A 15,572-nucleotide genomic window follows, 5' to 3' on the forward strand; every position below is an offset into this window, starting at 1 on the left:
TATGACACAACACAAAATAGCTGCAAAGGCATTAAAATATCTATCACATTCCCATCAGTTTTAATGCTGCTAGAAACATTACCAAGGCCAAATCCAAACAGAACTGTAAAAAATTATCTAACTGATCTTGATTCACATTGGAATTCAGAGTACTTAATCTGATATGCACAGTAACCATAAACACAGTGAACTACCTTTCCATTGCTGGACACTGGAAACTGAGTTCTGCCATCTTTAATTTTTACTGCATTTTAGATAATAATGGTTAAGCATAATTTTCAGAGAGTAAAACAGCAGCAATATAAAGTGGCATAGTACTGACACTTGAAATCAAATGTAGTAAGATGAAGCAAGTAACAAAACTCACCAGATTTCAATTGCAAAGCAAGTGGATAAAAAAAAGCTGAGAACTTATTGGAGCCCCAACAACTAGCCTTTTCTGGCCAAATAAGTTATCCAAATACTCTGAATCAGATGTGTTACTTGTACAATTGACTATAACGGAAGTTACTCTTTATAAACAATTTAATTCCCATGAAGGTCAGTCATTTTTTTTTATATTCATACACCTCTTACTGGAAACAGGCTGAGAGTTGGGGTAGAGAGCATACTGAAGAGAAGGCTCTGGGGAGACCTCACTGCACTCTTCCAGTATCTAAAAGGGGCCTACAAGGAAGCTGGAGAGGGACTTCTAAGAAGAGCACACAGTGATAGAAAAGTGATAATTACTTTAAAATAAAAGAAGATCAATTTAGATTTAATTAGAAACTCTTGATTGTGAGAGTGGCTGAGGCAATGAAACAGCATATCCTGTTCCTGGAAGTGTTCAAGTGTCTCTGGCCACACTGGGGAGTTTGGATCTAAATTTTTTTTTTTCCCAACCATTCCATGATTTCATATATTCTACAACCTGGGATTAACCAAATAGCCATCAGAGGATCCATGATGTATTAAGTTATTTTCAAAACTACAAAATGCTCTTGTTACCAACAGCAAGATGTACCATGACCAATCACAAGCAAAACAGTGCTAGTCCCCTACAGAAGCGTAAGGACATAAAGAAAAAACAAACCACCAAACCACAAACAAACAATCCCACAAACCAAACCAAGCACAGCATGCTAACCCAAATCCCCCATAAACTTATTTGCAGTTATACTGACATTTCCAATCAGCTTGAACACTTGGTCCCCATGGACGTTGTAGACAGTCACGATGGTGTTCAGTGCAGCGTTGCGCACGGTGTTGTCCCGGTCACCGATGTGGGTTGCCATTTCTTTTAAGGCTTTCCCTGGAGTTGGCTGGCATACATTCATGCCATATGATTCAACCAGACATCCAAGCTCTTCCAAGCATTCTAAAGAAAGATAACATATGAACATTTAACTTTAAAGCTGCTGGGAAGAGAGCCCTCCCAATTCCTGTGTTGCTTGCACAGCTTGAACATTCACTGTAGAGAACTGCCAATCATAAAGCTGATGATGGATATACTCCAGGGGATTTACAGGATCAATAGTAAGCTACAGCAGACTACTTCACAGATAAAAGCTGTCAGTCACCCTTCTACACATCAAGTATTTCCCATAACCATATATGAGCAATGCTACAGTTAACATCACATTCACGTAAACAGTTGTGAGCTTGCAATACTACATTATGTATAGAATTTCACTTCCTGCTTATATCAGGATAAAATATTCTCAAAGTGATCAGGAAGTTGTTTGAACTACAAATGCCACATCTTTATGACAGACATTACTTGTGATGAGACAGATGTAGAGTGTAGAGACAGTTCTTGCTCAGATTAACTGATTCCCTTGGTAAGGAAATAGTACTGTTACCATTCTCACCAGCACTGTTTCACTAAAAAAAACAAGCCTACTCAAGGGACTCATAATACCCATAGCAACTTAACTGATTACTGGTCTTTGTAAGGTACAAAGACACCAAAAAATAAAAAGCAATATGATACTACTTGAAAATATCATCCTTTAAACCCTTAAAAACATCTGCATAAAATGCTATGTGCATGCAAATCTCACATCCCACCCAACATTCTTATACTGGGTTTTTTGCAAACCAAAGCAATTTCAAGTACTTTGCACATGTGCAGTTCAACAGGCCATTTCCCACCTGCACGTTGTTTGGAGTTTTTTGATTTAGTCCCCTCCATGATAAAAAGGAACATCTTGCTGGCTGGATAGATGAGACACATTCTGTTCAGAATGGCACGCACATCCTTACGGATGACATCTTTCGGTTCTCCTACCTAATGGAAAATTAATGTAAAAAAAAGAGAGGAAGAAATACAGAATATTTTATACAGTCTCATGATACTTTCAACTATTCTAAATAGTCTTAGGAAAGCCAGAATATTCTCAAGGCAAAATCCCTTTTTTGTCAATGGCTTTTAAGGGAAATAGGCAATATAACAGTGACAAAAGACAACATCATTGAGTGAAACTGTTAAACCAACACCGCCATGTCTACCACTAAACCATGTCTCCAAGTGTCACATTTACATGACTTCTAAAGACTTCCAGGGATGGAGACTAAACCTCTTCCCTGGGCAGCACGTTTCAGTGATTTACAACCCATCTAGGAAAGAAATTTTTCCAAATATCCAACGTAAGCCTCCCCTAGAACAACTTGTGTCCTTTTGCTCCCATTCTATTCAGTTGTTACTTGACAAGACAACATCAACTTCCCCCTCACTACAGCCTCCTTTCAGGTAGTTATGAAGAGCACCAAGACCTGCCCTGAGCCTCCTTTTCTCCAGGTTAAATAAACATGTCCTGTTGAATCTCACACAAGCCACCAACTGGACTTAACTCCACAATATAATTACAATGAACATATTGCAGTGTTTGATGGTATCCAGCCATAATCCTCATGAAAAATAACATTAATTTCTGAAAAACAAATTGTACCTTTAGGATAAGATATGGGATGAAAGAGGATGCTTCATTTTCAGTGAGGTGATACTCTTCTTGACTCAGCAAATTAAAAAGCAATTTAAGATATTCAAGTGCTTTCATCAAAACACTTGTGTTGGTATCGAAGAACCGCAGGGTAAGCCATTTTAGGATCAAATCCAGGCAGCTGATGACTCCATCTTTTTCACTCTCCAAGTGCTTGAAGGCAGTTAAAAAAAAGTTACATAAATGAAACATATATACACCGTTCAACAAGAAAATAAGCTCAGCTATGTCTCATAAGATAATCTATATTTAATGGTATATTCTTAGAACAATACATACTCACTTTAAAATTACATGGCTTTCTAAAATTCTAAGAGAAGTCTCTGGTGAGGAAACTTTCCCTTCTCCTGAGAAACAGTATTAATACCAACTTCATCATACCGCTGAAAATGATTTCTACGTATGTTTAGGTTTCAACTACACCAAACAACGACCCCAGGCTCCTCAGAGAATTTCTATTTTATTTTAATTCAAGCAGTATCTTTCATAGCAAAGAGTAATTCTGTCAGCCTCATCTTCTACCACAGATCCAAACTCACCTCAATCATAACAGTCAGTGCTTTGTTGTGGTGCTGGAAGTCTGCATGAAACATCTCATCCTGTAGCCATTTGGCCACACAAGTGGACATCTGAGTTTTCAGCTGTTCAATGTATTCATCACGAGGAGTAGTGAAATTCCACTTTAACACCTGTAAAAGGCAGCATTTAGAACTCAGAGCAAGCAATACCTTTTCTTCCTCATACATGCTGCTGATTGAACATCTTTTAAATCTGCTTTAGAATCTGTTTTCAAAGCCTTCTTATTGCCAATAATGAAAAATCAGTGTTGTTTGCCCCTTTTTTTTACATGACAAGTTCTCTACATATGAGCTGATTATCCTTATGCTATTATCTTAATAATTATCACTTAAAAGTCATTGTTTTTAAGCTCCAGACAGGCCTACTTACTAGCAAGTTACAAATAACATTCATCTTTTCAGTAACAGAAATTTCCTTACAAATTGCTAAGTGGGGCTGCTCAAAATAAGTATATTAAAGCATTTGCAATGTACCCTAGAACTCTGACATTGTACCTGAAGAGAATTGACTAAGCGTAATGATACTTCACAATTTGAAAAAATGTAAAAAGGCCTTAGGTTTTTATAACAGTGTATAAATGCACAAAATCTGAAAATCAGAAAAGAAACACCACAATTGATGTACCAAGTTAAACTCAAGAATCAGACTCCAAGAGATGGACAGTGGCTAACACATAAGAATTTACTAAGCATAATGATACTTCACAATTTGAAAAATTTTAAAAGGCCTTAGGTTTTTATAACAGTGTATAAATGCACAAAATCTGAAAATCAGAAAAGAAACACCACAATTGATGTACCAAGTTAAACTCAAGAATCAGACTCCAAGAGATGGACAGTGGCTAACACATGCCACAGCATGTTAAATTCTAAATTAAAAACTAAAGAATGGGTTAAAAGCCTCCACTTCAAAACTTGTGAACACTTTCTGATTTTTCTCACCTTCAGAGCTTTCTCTTCTCTCATCCTCTGTTCCTTCCCATTTGGGACAATGATGAAAATAGGGCCTGATTTATCATCCTCTTCCTTCAGACTAGGCTTGCTTAGCACCTTCTTTCCCTGTACCTGAGAGAAGCAAGGTATTAGCAGGCAACACAAGCCATACATATGCCTCAGTCCCAGCAACTGCAAGCATTAGATACTTGCCACCCTCATGCTGCATATGTGTTCAAGAGCCAAAGAGAGGCTGAAAGAAAAATGTTGATTTAGAAGTTTAAAAGTGTGTGCTCAGCTGCTGTGGAAGCAATACCCATGACAGTGTGCACAGTAGTACCCTGTGAATTATGACACACCACTCTCAACCAGTGTGCTAGTCACCCACACACAGCCCTAAAACCCAAGGTGGTACCTGTTTGATAGACTGGCTCTTTGTCACACTTGAACTGCCTTTGCTGAGCCTTGTATTAGCTTTGGACAGGCAGGCATTACCCTTGGACATATTGCTATTAACATCTGACTGCTGGAAAAAAGCCATAGAAAAGTCTTTGCTGAGAATGTGTTAGAAGGTTTAGAATGGAAACTCTTAAGAATAAACAGCTGTCTAAAAACAAAGGTCTTCACTCTACCAGCAGAGTTCTGGCAGAACACGGCATTGACTTCAGCATACCTACAATGTCCTTCAAGGTTTGTTCTGCTCATTCTTAGCATGAATATGGACCTACATCAAATGTTCTTGTTACAGCACTACTTCAGACAATGGGACTGTAGAACAATTTGGGTTATTTTTAGTTATATACATATAGGACAAATTTTATTATTAACAGCAAAAAAAAATTACTGTAACACAAAACAACAGAAAAACCTAACCAAAAATTGACTGTAATCAGTTGAGATTTTGATGTTTTTAAGCATATTCCTTCCCTTTTTGCACTTTGACTGAGAACTTCTTACCCATCATACTTTAAGGCAGAGATTAATTTCTTTTGATACATGGGTTCAAAATTAACATTCAAGTGTAACATTGGACCTGGATTAGTAAGAATGAATTTTCAATAGCACAAAATCAAAGAGGTCAGGAAAATTTAGAACAGACTGAGTTTCTCATAAGACTGTTTTTTGACAGTACAGACTTTAGTAATTAAATAGGTAATGACAAAAGCAGTGATCAGGTAAATGATATGGGAATGTCTGTCATTTCAGAGTTCAGACAAACATGAAGATTTTTCTGAAAAGTTGTCCATAGCAAGGACTACACTCTTCTGCCTACAACACATTAACAAACCACAGCTACGAACTTAATAAAACTGATTTTACACAAAAGGCAATCAACATACCTTAGTTTTAGAGGAAAGCCCTCCTGCTTTGGCTTTTTTGAGATCAGGCTTGGATTCCACAGTATTAGACCCTAAATCATCAGCAAATGCTGGAGAAACAGACCATTTAAAATTATCTAGAAGCCCATTTTAGGTTATCAGTTTTCTCTTCTTAGGACATAAGAAAAATGTTTGTGATACATTATGCTTAACCACACATATGTCTGAGGCTTTTAGACCCACTCAAGTAGTCCCTTAAATTCCATGTTAGCATACAAAGTCTTCCTAATTAAGGTTATGGTACTTAGCCAATTTTTCAAAACAATTAAAAATGCAGACATATATACTATGCAGGCTAATGTCTAGAGCTGTAGCTGAACCTGGCTTGAGTAAGCTAGCCCCAGCAGTTTGGCTTTTCAAATCAATTGTCCCCTAATCCCATCACAGAAGCATTCTGGCAGTCCCACAGTGAACTACACCAAGGAAATAGTCCAGATAATGAATAATGTGAAAACATTTAAAAAAATTGTATTAAAATTAGATTAATATTAGAAAAAAAATCTCCCCCTTTAGCCCAGCTTGCTTTTAGCTTCAATACCAAGTAGATATTTTCAAGTTTTCAAATAGAAGCTGACAGATGGTTGTGTGGAAAGGAAACACCCTCCTACACTGGAAGCTGATTCAAATGCAAGAAAGACCAGAACCCTAACTATGCTAAATACCTCTTCTCCATATAAATACGTTTATTCCTCTGGCATGTCAAAAAGCTTCAAAATCCACCATTTTCTCAGTCATTTCCCAAAATGTCAGAGAGGTTACCTGATGCAGGTTGGAATTTGGCTGAAGCTGCTCCTCCTACCACTCTGGAAGATGCTTTAGCAGGAGGAGCTGGTTTGGCTGGCATGTTGGCTTTGGCTTTCTCCAGCATGGCCAGTACCTGGTCTTTGGAAGTTGGCTAGAGAACAAAGTGCAAAAAAGAAGTGATAGATTTAATAATGTCTATCACTAATCTTTCCAATATGTGCTACAGACAACAAAACCAAAATTAGTTTGAAACAATCCATGCTCTGTTAAGCACCTTGGAGGATGGTCATCTTAACACATAATCGTTCTCAGATACTTTTTTTCTAAGTTAAAACATCTTTCCTTAAAGTTTCTTCTGCAAGATCTATGGGAAATATGTAAACTCACTCTAGGTGAGTGGTCTTTGGACATCAATGGAGTGCCTAGTCACCCCCACTCAGGGGTCCACAAGCCAAACCAAACTGCTAGACATCATGTTAAAATATGAGTAGAAAGACAGAGTGGGACAGGAACTGGTATGGAAGCTATCTGCAAGTAGATTTTTTTTCGGAAGAATATCAGAGTGAATAAATAGCAAACTCTTGAAGTAATAAGCTTGCAATGGCAGTAATCATTTCTGAAGCAGAGAAACCTCTAGCTCACAGCTCCTGATACTATTTTCAGTCTTCCTGAGAATACTGAATGCAGACAAGCTTACATGACTCAAGACTGCATGTCATGAGACTGTGAATAGGACTTAATATTCATACATTCAAGATCACATGATCTAATCTTTGTAACAGAAGTACCTTCAGCTTGCCAGTGGCTTTTGCCATCTTCTCAAAGCCCAGATGCATCATGAAGAACGGCAGGGCATCCTGTGCCTTTTTGCGCACGTCCCCATTTCGATCTTCAAGGCAGGAGTACAGGTGAGGCACACACAAGAGCAGGTCAGAAGGAACAGAACGGAGGGCAGGCAACTTCTCAGCCAACCAACCAAGAAGCTGAAAGTTTTAAAATAAAAGCTTTTAAAGAAGTGTTCACAGTGCTGTGTCAAGGCACAAGAGTTTGAATAGCAGTCCTTCACATACTATTACATTCTACAATGTAAGTAGCAAAACCCCACCCAAACACTTTTCAGACAGATATTCTTCAACAACATGAATTTTCATATCAGCAATTACAAAAATTAAAAGTATAGCATGTTAACACACAACTATCTTAATACTTTAAGCCTGGTCTCTTTGGAGGCTATTTCTTCCTTTTGAAAAGAATAGAATTTCAGCCACTCTTTTTAATGTCTCCAGTTCCGTCCCGTGGTGAATTTGAGGGTTCACAAACTAGCTCTTAAAATGCTAATCAAAACAGACAGAAGTTACATTTTTAGAGGCACTGAAGTCCAAATGACAGCTATCATTCAGGAAGAAAGCTTGTTATTAGCCTTTTAAGGTTTAACAATTTTATGTCAGAACAAACACAGCTACTTGTTTTCCCATATAATGGTAGCATTGTGTCAACTCAGTCTGCGTAGATAAACAATCCATAGCACATAAGGCTATTTTGATTTGACACACATAAGAAGTTTACTTGACAGAAGCCTACCTCTTGTCTTAGGAAAGGATTTTCTTTTTTGAGCTCTTCTGAAAGGTCTTCCCCTTCCAACCACTCTTTCATGCCAGTTTGTTCAGCCCAGGCGTTCACAGTTGCCAGTGCAGCAGCACGAACATTATTCTGCAGCAAGAACAAGATTTATAAAGAATAAACCTAAAGAGGGGTCAGAAGATTACGAAAGAAGCAGCAATAGTCATCCTTCCTATGAAAGCAAAAAGCTTCCACATCACAGGCTTTGACATCTTTTTTTATTTGCAGCTTGAGAAGTCTAAGATTCAGAAGAATTTCATTTCAGTGATATCAGCTGCAGCAATCCCCCAATCAGACATTATATTCATCTACCATAATTTTTTAGAAATAAGTTAAATAAGGAGTGGGAAAGGGTATCTCTAAAATTACTTTTATATGCTACCATTCACTGATGACAATTCTGGGAGTCTAATTCTCAAAGAGGCCAAAATAATAATGTCAGTGACTTATACAGTGCTTAAACAGGCTGCACATTCATAAATCAAGGCAAGTGAATTATGGAGCCTTCTATTAGACACTCTCATTTAGGATACACATGAGCAAAATCAGGAATGAGGGAGCCCCTAATTCAGAGCCTTCTATTAGACACTCATTTAGCATACACGAGCAAAATCAGGAATGAGGGAGCCCCTAATTCCTACCAACTTCCATCTTGTTTTTTCCAAGCAAAATTTAGAACAGCACCCCTTTTTGAAGCAGCTACATGAAGTTATGAGAAATCAGATGGAATATTTAACAACCATGGTTCTTTAAAATGTTATCAGTCCAAATATGACTTTATACATAAGACCTTCTCCTGTAGGCTGAATTTCTGAGGAAAGCTAATAATGTAGCAGACTCATTTAGTTAAGTATGACCCATATAAATTCAGAAGTAACATCTAAGCATATATGTAAACAAGAAGTCAGCATCCTTGCTTTACCAACTTCTCCCATCTTCTATCTCATTAAGGAAAACAAAAATCACGTGCTGCAGATAAACACATGGTCATCAGCCTCTCTGACAAGGTCTTGGTTCCCATCACCCAAATTTGATGTGTCTTCACTCATGCTTCAAGCTGATTATTTTCTTCAATTATTCAGTAGGTCCACTATAAACATACTGAAGTAGGACCCAAAATGGACCATCCTCATCTTCAAAAACTTAAATTTGATAAACTAGTTAAATCTTGCATTTGAAGTACTTTAAAAAACATTACCACAGTAAGAGTGTTCAAACAAGCATCCATCTTCTGTCAGCATTATAGTGCTTACAAGTTATGTCAGTGTTATGCATTTTACTAACAATGTAACTTAATTACAATTGGTCTTATCCTTAAACCTGCAACCAATTGGTCTTATCCTTAAACTTGCAACTCTCCTACCAGTCTGGGGCTCTGAGCAACCTGGTCTAGTGGAAAGTGTCCCTGCATTGGCAGTGGGATTCCCTTCCAACCCAAAAAATTCTATGATCCTACAAAAGGAGCTCACTGTTGTTACCTCAGGATAATTGGTGAGTTTAAAAAATTGAACAGTCACATAAAATCTCAGCTCTTGAAGACACTTAAGAGAAAACAGTTTGAACCATGGAATTTTTATCTAGCCCTAGAACCAGTCTAAGTCTTTCCACTGTTCATGACAGGTAGATCCAGCTTCTGCTCTTTTTCCTACTCACATTCCAAGCAGAGACAGCTGAAGTATGCCACCTTTGATAATAATTGCCCATGACTTCTGGCAAAAGATATTGGAACCTTCCCAAGCCTTTTTACCCATCGCTTCAAATAGCTCTTTTCCTATGGTCCTAAGCTTGGTTTTGACACAGCATCCTGGCAAACGCGACACTGGTGTTATTTATACAAGCGTCAGTGTCAGTTGTAAATGTCCTGTGTCTACCTACAGTTCAAAGTCTCCCACACAACGACAAAGACAACAACAATGTTTACTGGAATCCACAGTGATAAACTAAAAATTCTACAAGGAACTTTACCAAGCAAACCTGTTCAGTGTCTAAAATACTGTACTTCCAGCAGCAGAAATACGCATAGAGTCACCACATTCATTTAAAAGCCAGATTCATCATTCAGGAAAGAACTTATTAAAAACATTGGCAAGCTTCCAAGGAAGTTTTAACTACCAACCACCTTTCAGGCATAGCTTAGATACACAAAAAGCAAGGAGATCATGATGTCTGTCCTACCTTACTATCTCCTAGAACTGTAATGACAGGAATCCCCAAATTTTTCACATACTGTTTGATATTAGGGCCCATTGCAGTTGCTAGTTGCTGAAGAATGCTCAGTGTTTGTTGCACCTGCACATAAGGAATAAAAAGGTTTTAAATACAGCAGTGTTACAAACATTCATGCAAAAAAACTCCCAGTTATACAGAGAAAAGAGATACTGCTATATATTAAAGCTTTTACTTTAGAATGCCTGCTCAATGAAACCTATTCCAGGCTTCAAATTCATCACACTGAAAATTCAAAAAATACTTTCATATTCTGAGCAAATTAAATTTCAAGTAAAAACATTTTTCAAATAAGGGACAATTCACTTTTGTCACAAATGAAGCAATTAGTCAAATTCTTTTAAGATGTCCTTATATTACATTAAAAGTAAAGGTAGTTTTTCCTTTCATTTGAAGCTTTTTTAAAATGAAACAAAGGGCAAATATTTATTAAAATAGGCAAATATATGATCTGGCAACATACAGTTCACTATTTTCCAACTGCTGACTTAATGACATTGAAAGTGACCACACAGTAATAAGCAAGGTTCAGGAATCATGACTACCTTAAGTTTTAAGCTGGAAACAGGATTTTAAAAAACATACCAAGATTTTATTGGAGTCATTGAGACGACCCTTCAGAGCAGCTGGAAGTTCTCCTATGTTTGGCTGAATGAACTTTGCTTCATTTATTATGCTTGTCACTTCATCTAGACCTTCCTTTCTGATCTTCCAATTTTTATCCCCAATCTTAGACACTAATTCCGCTGTAATCTTATCACTGCAAGAGAAAAACAGGTAAAGTGCCTGTTTACTTAGTGATATCTCTATTAGTATTTGAGTGCTTTAAGACCATAGATTTCTGCTTAGAAAGCAGTTAGAAATGCAAAGTTTTGAACTGCAGTGGCAGTGTATCTTCAGGTACTAGAATACAAACCTACCCAATATCTGTTCTTGGCAAGAGATCCACAACATCATTCCCAACCTCCTCCTGTTCTTCTTCTTCTTCACCATCATCCCCACCTCCCACGCTGTGCCTGGAAATGCCACGAGTTGGAGCTGGTGCTGTCTGTCCTTGCATCTGCAAGCAACACAAAATCAGAAACAACAATTTTACAATTTTTAATTTGACATTAAAACCATAACCACTTATATGATATGAATGCACTGCATCAGGACAGCAGACTTCTAAACCATTATACTATTCAAACCTGGGAACTTTTAAAGTTCATAATGAAAAAAACCTGACTACTCATAATGCATTTACAGCCTTTATGCACAGTCTTCTAATTCTTGTTCAATTACAAGCCCAAGGGTTAGACCACAGTATTACTACAAACTCCAGCTACTGAAGTTTCAAAGTAGCTTTAATGACACTTGGTAGCAAGAGAGCTCCACTTCATACCTTTTCAAATTCTGCATCTATCTGAGAGAGAAGGGCTGGCTTCTCATCTTCAAAAAACATTCGCAGAGAAGGTCCCACATAAAGATACATTACTCCCAGCAATGTAATGGCCGAAGTCCTCACAGCCTGCCAAAAAGAGGAAAAAGCACTCAGTCTTCAAATTAAGGACTAATAATAATTCAGGATTAAAATTCTAAATTTACTCACTGGGTTAGTTGCAGCAAGAGCTGTCTTCACATTGCTGATGAAAGCTTTGACATTCAATCTGTGGAAAAAAGATGTCTCCCATAAATAAAACACAACAAACAGCACCAACAAACAAAATCATCACAGTATGTTAAATAAAAAAGATACTCCTAGACAGGTTTACACAGATGCAGAAAACATGCATACTCATAAAATATCATTACAGGTACAGTGTAGATAGTAGCTGCTTAAATACTACTGAAAGATCAGATGGGAGAATAGCCTACTGTGAAAATCAATCAATAAACAATTTATACAAAAGCCTGCTATTAATCACAGCAGGAAAGTTTCTTAAACTACATAATCCACGTGACTGCTAGGACTGAAATATTGAGGAATGAATCTAGAAACATTTTAAGTCTGAAACATGACTACACAATAAAAGTGAGGGTATATTACTGTTGTGGTGGGTCTTTTTTTAATTTTATTTTTTTGTTAGTCTCATGATCTTCCAGAAAAAGACAGATTTTTCAAAAGTATATTTACAAGAGAAATAAAGGAAGGTTTAAATTCCTGTATCTTCTATATTATCTGTGCAGCCTCAAACACTGCTATCCTCATAACACATCTATATACATTCCAGATTGCAAATATTTATTTTTCGTGGAATTTACTAAAGAAGAGTTTATTTCCCAGACTTAATCAATGTCACTATCTATTTAAAAGCCACAAAATATCTCAAGACAGGCATAGTAACTGCCCAAGTAGTCAAATAAAGTGATATTTGATGTTTTCCTTGCTTAGAGATTTTTACTCAGGATAAAACTCTATTATACATGCTTAACCACATTCAGTTAAATGACTAGTGATTAAAAATTAAGGCACGCTATCCCTGGTTCTGATGGAGAAATAATTTCTCACACTGACAATGCCAGACTTAATAACAGCTATTTTGTTAATAACAGCTAAAACATCATCCACCTGTAATCAACCTCACAATGTCTCCCAAGGAGATTAACAGGGATGCTGGTTATGCACTCTTCTGTAGGTTGTCAGATTCAGTTGTTGTGGTTTTTAATTTTAGATTATAAAATGTATAGTGGTCCACCTGGGTGCAGGTGTATCCAAGTAGGAGTGTAACAGACATGCAATGCCACAGCTCTGTCCCCAGTCCACACCTGTAAGTACCTTAAGACAAATGCTCTTCAGAGAAGATCGAGTGATGAGTAAAGTAGCTAGAAGTGCAATCAGATCCCATTGTACTAGTAATGCCAGATACTTTAAATTATACACTTAAGAGCCAGAAAAACATGGCTAGCATCAGAGTTTAAGGAACTGGAGTTTAGATTAACAGAACCTTAGTTCCGTATTAGAAACATCTTCATTCACATTTCTCTAAAATACTTACCCAGAAAAGCCAAACTCTTTAATTGCATTTGAAAGCCAGTTCAAAGTTTCTGACTGGTTTTTAGGATTCTTCTGAGAGAAAGCCATAGCTACAACCTGGAATAGAAGAAAATTAAGTGTAAACTTCCACTGGCAAACCAGGTGTCAAGAAACCTGCAAAAAACACAGGGCAAGTGAACAGAAAAAGCTGGGGTTACAGAAAAGGAAAAAGCAACTGTATCACTGCAGCAGGATACAACTGGAACTGAAGTGAACCAGAAGTTCCTGAAGTACTTAGAGGTAGCCAGAGACACCTTTTTCACAGATTCTTACTTGCTTTTTTCGAAAAAGCATTAGATAATTATTCATTATTACTGTGCCTTGGAAGATCATAAAAGAGATCCTCCCAGAAGCTGTGCTGAATCACATGGACGACAGGGAGGTGACTGAGACAGCCAGCACAGTTTCACCAAGGGCAAATCCTCCCTGACCAACATCATGGCCTTTTATGACAGAGCAATTACATCAGTGCAGTTACAAACACCATGTATCTGGACTTCTGTCATGCCTTTGACAAGGTCTCCCACAACATCCTTCTCTCTAAATTGGAGAAACATGGATTTCATGGGTAAACTCTTGCAGGTAAGGAACTGGTGGAATGATCACATCCAGGGGGTAGTGCTTAATGGCTCGGAGTCCTGATGGACATGAATGACAGGCAGCACCCCTCAAGGATCCATAATAGCGCCAGTGCCATTTAACACCATAAATGACGGATAAAAGGATTGAGGGCTTCCTGAGGGCAAGGTTGTGATGAAACAAGCTTGGTGGAGTGGTGGAGTTAACACACCTGAAGGACAGGAGGCCATCAAGAGAGACCTGGACAAGCCTGAGAAGTGAGCCCATGGAAACCTGAAGAGACTCGACAAGCCAAGGTGTTGCATGTGGGTCAGGGCAACTCCTGGTATCAACACAGGCTGGGGGATGAGTGGAGAGAACGTGCGCAAGAGAGAGCACCCAGCCCCTCCAAGCGGGCTGGACACGACCCAGCCATGTGCACTCACAGCCCAGAAAGTCAACTGTGCTCTGGGCTGCAGCAAAAGCAGTGTGGCCAGCAGGGTGAGGGGGGGATTCTCAGGGGATTCCCTCTGCTCTGCTCTTGTGAGACCCCACCAGAAGTGCTGCATCCAGTTGTAGGGCATTCAGCACCAGAAGGACATGGATCTATTAGAAGGAGTACAGAGCAGGGCCACCATGATTTAAAGGATGAAGCACCTCTCCTGTGAGGGAAGGCTGACAGAATTGGAATCTTTCAGCCTGGATAAGGCTCTAGGTTGATTTTGTGGCTTGTGGTACTCCTTTTAGTACTTGAAGGAGTCCTCCAAGAAAACTTTTGAAAAGTGCATACAGTGGTTGGACAAGAGGAATGGGTCTGAACTGAAAGAAGAGCTGTGGTTGCCCCATCCCTGGAAATGTTCAAGGCCAGGGGTGGATGGGGCTTTGAGCAATCTGCTCTAGTAGAAGGTATCCCTAACTATGCCTAGTGGGAGGACCTAGATGATCTCTAAGGTCCCTTCCAATTCAAACCATCCTAAGATTCTATTTTCAACTTCAGAGGAATATATATTTAACTTCTGCCTCAGGAAGCATCTTGACAGCAAACAAATCACTTTCATGCAACAGAGAAAAATCAAAGATTTGGGATTTACTCCTCAGACTGAAAGACACCCTACATATTATTTCTGATTTTATTTACTCAAAGAACACCTTTGCTGCTCACTCACCTGCTCAGCAGTCCACGGCAACTGACATGCTTCTGCTATTGCTGTCATGGCCTCTTTTGCATTAGTTCCACATTTCACATCACCGACCTTGTCTACAAGACCATCCAGCACAACCTGTGCTGAAGTTTTGGAGAAGTTTCCTTTCTGTGCAATCAATGCAACTATATGCAGTTTCATCTGCATCACCTGCAATGTCCAAAACAGCAACAAAGTTACTCATGTGTTTGTGTATTTTTTCTCATTCTATATATCTATGGATCCATATAAGAATTATACGGATTTGTGGGTAAATACTAACATATGGACAAAATTTTTATTTGTACATATATACACACATTTGAATATGGAGAAGTAGTTATGCACACAGATAT

The 15,572-nt window shown here is 38.2% G+C and overlaps 1 protein-coding gene across 6 annotated transcripts in view; it reads right to left on the reverse strand.

The window, feature by feature from the left end:
- CKAP5 (cytoskeleton associated protein 5) overlaps positions 1-15,572 on the reverse strand; it is a 52,941-nt gene that overhangs the window by 11,945 nt on the left and 25,424 nt on the right. For 4 of the 6 annotated variants that reach the window (XM_039705081.1, XM_039705080.1, XM_039705078.1 and 1 more), the window contains exons 17-33: positions 15,202-15,387; positions 13,440-13,534; positions 12,053-12,110; positions 11,846-11,971; positions 11,382-11,521; positions 11,047-11,221; positions 10,411-10,524; positions 8,197-8,325; positions 7,404-7,598; positions 6,631-6,766; positions 5,833-5,921; positions 4,908-5,018; positions 4,502-4,624; positions 3,521-3,670; positions 2,931-3,134; positions 2,134-2,269; positions 1,164-1,357 (exon numbers count right to left, since the gene is read on the reverse strand). In XM_039705081.1, the coding sequence (XP_039561015.1) occupies positions 1,164-1,357; positions 2,134-2,269; positions 2,931-3,134; positions 3,521-3,670; positions 4,502-4,624; positions 4,908-5,018; positions 5,833-5,921; positions 6,631-6,766; positions 7,404-7,598; positions 8,197-8,325; positions 10,411-10,524; positions 11,047-11,221; positions 11,382-11,521; positions 11,846-11,971; positions 12,053-12,110; positions 13,440-13,534; positions 15,202-15,387 (2,361 nt within the window). The remainder of the gene's footprint in view (positions 1-1,163; positions 1,358-2,133; positions 2,270-2,930; positions 3,135-3,520; positions 3,671-4,501; positions 4,625-4,907; positions 5,019-5,832; positions 5,922-6,630; positions 6,767-7,403; positions 7,599-8,196; positions 8,326-10,410; positions 10,525-11,046; positions 11,222-11,381; positions 11,522-11,845; positions 11,972-12,052; positions 12,111-13,439; positions 13,535-15,201; positions 15,388-15,572) is intronic. The other 2 variants (XM_039705083.1, XM_039705082.1) reach the window with 1 other exon arrangement.

The sequence above is a fragment of the Passer montanus genome, unplaced genomic scaffold (genome assembly GCF_014805655.1).
Source record: "Passer montanus isolate IOZ18808 unplaced genomic scaffold, ASM1480565v1 scaffold18, whole genome shotgun sequence".
NCBI classification, from domain to species: Eukaryota; Metazoa; Chordata; class Aves; order Passeriformes; family Passeridae; genus Passer; species Passer montanus.